Genomic DNA, 6,056 nt, shown 5'->3' with positions numbered 1-6,056 from the left:
ACAACGCAGCATAGAACGCGTTACCACTTTGACTCGAGTAAATCGACGCTCGGGGTCTACCTAAAAAATAGACCAAACTTGAAAAAAAATTCTAATTTTACCCAAAATTTTTCTACCATTTCCAACATAAATTTTATATGTGAATAACATTTTTCTACTAGGAGAGTAATGTTGCACGTTTTTAAAGGAGTTTGGGTACATGATGAGTGTTTTACTTTTTTCATAATTGGCAAACCAAGAGTGAGCAAGAAGTTTGAGAAGTTCAAATCTTGGGACTTGTCCTTGGAGATGGGCATAAGAAGAATGATTTCTAAAGTCAATAATTAAGAAGCCGTCAATAATGTCTTTAGGAAGGGCCAAATCAAAGGCATTATTTTGAACCCAACTTTTTCAACTGGATTTTATTTTATTTTATTTATTTATTTTTTTTTTCAGGAAAAACAAAACAAACAAAAAACACAAAAACACGACAAACATATACACTGATGAAATCTAACAGTCACATGTTAATGAGTTTCTAGGATCTATAACAATAACCAAATATGAAGAATGGGACCAAAAGCACACCATCTATCATTATATACAAGTTCCTTTTTTTTTGCTTTTCTTTTCTTTTTCTTTTGTGTATATCACTATAGGTATTATAAAGAAATAAACAAGACTACTTACCAACTAGAAGATAAAAGGCTGGAGGTGGGGTTGAAGAATGATAAATTAATCTTTTCCCCCTCTCCATACTTTGAAAAAAAAAAAAAAAAAAAAAAAAAAAATCTAACTAAAATTCTCACCCATTAGCCCCCTCCAGCAAGAGAGCCTCTCTTTCTGTCCTGGTATATGAACCATCCATCATCTCCTAGAAACCTGGATTTAAATCTCTTTACACACACTAATCTCAAGTTCACAAGTGATGTGTTTCTCAACTTTTGCAGAGAACTCAAGTAGAATCTACCTTGGCTCGCACTTTTTAATCATTGAAGCCTCATCTGATTCTGGACTAGCCATGGAGGCAGGCTCGGTGGTGGAGTTAGCAGGCAAGACATCAATTGTTGTGTGCCAATCTGTATTATCAGTATTCATAGCAGAAGACATGGTAGAGTCAGTCGGGGCTAGCACACTGGCATTGAGGAATGGAGGTTGTTTCGGTGAAGGTATCGCACTTCCTTTAATCATTAACATCTTAACTACTTCAGACATGGATGGTCTTAATGTAGCCGAAGTTTGCGTGCATAGAAGCCCAATTTGAAGCACATTCGATGTTTCTTTGTTTTGGAAATCGTCACCATTAAAGCTGGATTTAAAAACTTCGGTGATAGTACCATCCTTGTAATGCCTCCAAACCTAACATTGTAAGAATATAATAAGACATGAAAATTTACTTGTGAGCAAACCACTAAACTAAGAATGTGATCCAATCTGTAGGTTTTTTTAACTTTTAAATTTTTTTTTGGGAGGGGGGAAAAAAAATCCTAGATCAGTAACAATTTCATAGAGGAAATAGTGTCTGTAAGGTATGAGTCATCCAATTCAAAATAAATATATGGTCTAAAAAATGAAGAAACAGGTCATCTTAATGAGCAAATCACATTAAAAATTTACAAAGGAAAAATATGAATCTTACATTTTGTAGAACTGACGCAGAATCATGTGTAAAAGTATTGTTTTTTTTACCACATGCAATCTCAAGAGCCAGCACCCCAAAAGCATAAACATCTGCTTTCTCTGTTAGTTGTCCTCGAAGAAGATATTCAGGAGCCATATACCCCCTACATCAAAATTACCAGGAAAAAAAGAAATCATCCACTTTTGTAAGAGAATGTAATGTACCATATGTTCTTGATTCAGAAAATTTACTATCTTTTTTTGTTGTAAATTTACTCCATGGTTAAAAAGGTTAATTTTGTTAGTTCAATATCATAACATAAAATATAAACAATACTAACTAGTTAAAGAACAAGAATACAGATCAAAAGTGAGGATATCTTCTTACAGTGTGCCTGCAATTCCAGTACTAAGATGGGATTTATCAGCAGAAGCACATCGAACAAGCCCAAAATCAGCTATCTTTGGAGTAAGATTATCGTCAAGGAGGATGTTGCTGCTTTTGATGTCTCTGTGGATAATTTTCACTTTAGAACCTTCATGGAGAAATGCAAGCCCCTCTGCTATTCCCAATATGATGTTGAACCTCTGCCTCCAGCTTAGAATTTGAGTCTTGTTCTTATCTGCATGGAATAAAGGAGTGTCACCACTTAAAGATACAATTGAAAGAAGGTGCAAGGATATCTAAGGTTTTGCTTTATATGCTTTTGTCAATTATAATATAGCCCCCCCCCCCCCCCAAAAAAAAAAAAAAAAGTTACAAGTTTGGGCTCATAGTCATGTGAAACTCCATAAGGGAGTAGGATTAATCTCATATAGACAAGTTGATGGTAAAAGCAGTCGTAGGTGAGAGTTTTTTGGAAACTCTTAAACATATAAGTAGATGAATGGCCAAAGGAAAGCATGCTTGCATGGTTTGTTATGTGCTATGATTATATGAAAACATTTGCAACTGTAATTTTGAATGAATTTAGTGATCCTTTAATTTGTGTAGTAATACAAGTTACACAATTGAGTTCAATTACACAAATCTAACGAAAACCAGTCCTCATGATACATGGGGTCTTCTAAATATCTGAAGAAATGTAAAAAAAGTGTATTGCTCCCATTTTATTGCAAAAAGATGAAAATAAGCCAAGAATTTAAACAATTAAGTATTTTCTCTTTAGCCAAAAGCAGCCAAAATTAAAAACCAAAGAGAGCCAAAAAATCATGAGCATGCTTATAAATAAAAAAATAAAAATTACAATAATTCCTTACCAAAGAGGATTTGATCAAGGCTTTTGTTGGGTACAAATTCATAAACAAGAAGGCAGTCTGGACCTTCAATGCTACAACCCAGAAGTCTTACAAGGTTCTTGTGTTGAATTCCACTGATCAAATTCACCTCATTGAAAAAGTCATCGACCCATTGTCGTGAATTAAAGAACAGCCTTTTCACAGCAACAATCCTCCCATCAGGGAAAGTTCCTTTGAATACAGAACTAGAGCCTCCTTGGCCTAGTTTATTTGAAGCACTGAAATAATCAGTTGCTTGCTCGAGCACTTCATACTTGAAATTCAAGTTCGACTTGTTTACAGCGGATGGAACCCCAGCAAGTTTCTTGCGCTCTAAAGCAGAAGAGAATGATCAAATTAGAACAAGTACATATTTATAAGAAGTTGAAAATTATTTGGAATGAGATATGAGTTTCAGTGGTGTGAACCTTTTCTCCTCTTTGACAATCTGCCATAGCCAATATAAGCACCAAAAAGAGCTAGGACAAGAGAGGCACATCCTAATACAGCTACTCCGAAAATCCACGCACTGGACGTCCCTGATGCCAAAAACAACGAATTAAGGTTAAATTATGAAGATGTCAAACAAAAGTGGAAAACTAGCATGGAAGTTTCAATACAAGATGTTGAAAGAAAAGGATTATATCTAAAAAAAAAGAACAACGCCCTATAGTACACATTAATATGTTTGGGAGGGAAAAGATTTGGCACACACCTAACCTTTGGCGTATTTAAAGAAAATGATCTTTTATTTTTTAGTTATTTTTTAGAGCGGTTAAATAAAAAAAAAAAAAATTAGCCATCTTGTTATATAGCCAATTTACCAGATATTACAACAATTTATGTGCAAAACTAAAATAAAACCCAGTAAATCCAATTTGCAGGCACAAAAAGAGGAAATAACAGAACCACCCACAATGCAAAAACATACACTATTTACCAATAAGAAAACTTCTTTTCGAAGTCCCGGATTAAGAGAAAAAGAAACTCAAGTCAACTTTTATTCTCAAGAGAATTTCTAATGTATGACAAATGAATCCTTTCACTCTAGTTTGAAAACCAAAAACCTAGTTGAGACATACCAATGCTAGGAAAGAGCACAACAGAACAACATCTATCAGAAAATATCCACAACTTTCATCCAAATTTCAAAAAACCATTATTCATTTGTGGAGAGAATATTGCATTACTGATTGATTCCTTACCATTAAAACCATTCTTCTCTTCTTCCCAATTACCAAAGAATTTCTGAGAAGAGTACCTCAAATAACAACCAGCATTCAAAGCTCTCCCTTCAGCACCAGGCAAACACTTCTTGACATCTTTCCAAGCATCTTCCAAGCAAACCTGACACCCTGTGGAATTCAAAGTGTTCCAACACTGCCCCAACGCGTAAGCACCCGGCATCCCACCCTTCACCTCAGCCTCCCCCATCCCTCCCCTGCTCGTCGACATGGCTGTCTCCGTAACATTCCTCACAGCTTCCTTCACCCTCTCTGCAAACTCCAACTGTATATCCTGATCGCTCAGAAGTTTTGTGATGGGACTACACTTCACCAAATCATCCTTTTGATTGACATTCTCTTCAAAGAAATTGTAGTCATCGTATCGAACGAAACAACCCTCTAAGTAGATTCGGCCTCGAGCAGCAGGAAGGCAACGAGGGAGCTTTGTTCTAGCCTCAGCGAAACAGAGTTGGCAATCGGTTTCGGAGAGATCTTTGTGACATTGAGCAAATCCGAAAATAGGGGGTGATGGAGGAGGAGATTGGATTGAATAGTACCCCCATTGTTGTTTGGTGATGAGTTGGGAGAGATGTTCCATAACACTGACGAAATTTGTGAAGAAAATGCCGTTAGCTGTTAGATTGGTGGTTTGACACATGAGATTGGCTATGGAGGTTCGTGGGTCGGAGAGGGAGGGAGAGAAGAAGAAAATGGAGAAAAAGAGGAAGACCCATTTCAGATATTCAAGGATTATTGGGAACGAGAAACGCATTGAATCCAATTGGGTTGGGATGAGGTGTGCTCTGTTTCATAACCCAATAAAAAAACAGAGCATAGGATTGACCACCGTGTCCTGTGCTCTATTTCAACAATGTCTCATAAATAAATTAAAAAAACAATGAGATTGAGCTCAAAATCAAAATCAAAATCAAACAATCTCTCTCCTCTCTCCTCTCTCCCTCTCTCTTGGGGGATTGGAGAGTGAGGGAGGGAGGGTTGCTGGCTATGGGGAAGTTATAGGGTATGGGACATGGGAGGGGTGTGAAAGTTCTTTTCTGGCATGCATGGTATCACAAATTGTGGGTTTGATTTTGTCGGTTCTGTTTATTGAATTGTAAGAGAGAGAACGAGAAAGAGGAAGGAAGGAAGGAAGGAAGGAAGATGAATGCAGTGGATTTGGGGCTATTCTGTTGCTTTATTTAGACATCAATTGTCAAATAATAATACAAACAGCGAAGACAGCATGCCAATGCCATGAATCCATGTTGGAAGTCCTGTCTTAGTCCCTTTGCACCAACAGTGCCCCGCGGGAAAGTAGGGGTCCTCCACTTATTTATCTTATCTCATAATATACCTAAAATTTTCTTTACAGCAATACTCCGGCTAGGGTGTAAAAATGGCCCGTAGATCCATGGGTTGGCGAAAACTTGTTCGCGGTTTGAATAGACTTAGCCCATCATGTGAACTCGACCCACTGGCTAGTTCGACCTAGCCCAGCCCATGGCCCACCCCCTAACGGCTCTCTGGTCCCAATTGTCAAAAAAATAAATAAATAATTTATTTCAAAGGGTAATGTGACTGTTTATACATCAAAAGCCAATTTTTTTTTTTTACAAATTCACCCCCTCCTCCCAAACTGCTATAAATACCATCCCTCCCATTTTATTTCTCACAAACAATTCTTTCTCTCAAACTCTCAATCTCTCTCAATTCTCAACTCTCAACTTTCTCAAATAATTTGAAGTCTCATACCTAAGTGGCAATTGCAAATTGCGTAAGAAGAAACTTTTATTAGAAGAAGCTAATTTTTGTATTGTGTGGGGAAGTAGTTTGGAAATACTCTTTTGATCCACTGGGACGCTCGAGATCCTCAGCTAGTGACCTGAAAAAGAATGAGCACTCCGGTCAGGGGTGCCGGAATTAGCACTCTGACGAACAAGTCAGTGTATACTC

The 6,056-nt window shown here is 37.1% G+C and overlaps 1 protein-coding gene across 1 annotated transcript; it reads right to left on the bottom strand.

Moving 5' to 3' along the window:
- Window positions 1–486: 486 nt before the first annotated feature.
- LOC114270789 (cysteine-rich receptor-like protein kinase 42) lies at window positions 487–5,143 on the bottom strand. Its single transcript, XM_028212374.2, has 6 exons — window positions 4,083–5,143; window positions 3,306–3,416; window positions 2,860–3,210; window positions 1,988–2,222; window positions 1,619–1,763; window positions 487–1,338 (listed from the first exon to the last, which is right to left on the bottom strand). The coding sequence occupies exons 1-6, from the start codon at window positions 4,873–4,875 to the stop codon at window positions 946–948; spliced, it is 2,028 nt and encodes a 675-aa protein (XP_028068175.1). The 5' UTR covers window positions 4,876–5,143; the 3' UTR covers window positions 487–945.
- Between the last annotated feature and the right edge of the window lie 913 nt (window positions 5,144–6,056).

The sequence above is a fragment of the Camellia sinensis genome, chromosome 15 (genome assembly GCF_055761805.1).
Source record: "Camellia sinensis isolate YWXY chromosome 15, ASM5576180v1, whole genome shotgun sequence".
NCBI classification, from domain to species: Eukaryota; Viridiplantae; Streptophyta; class Magnoliopsida; order Ericales; family Theaceae; genus Camellia; species Camellia sinensis.
This window is presented reverse-complemented; position numbering and strand designations above follow the sequence as displayed.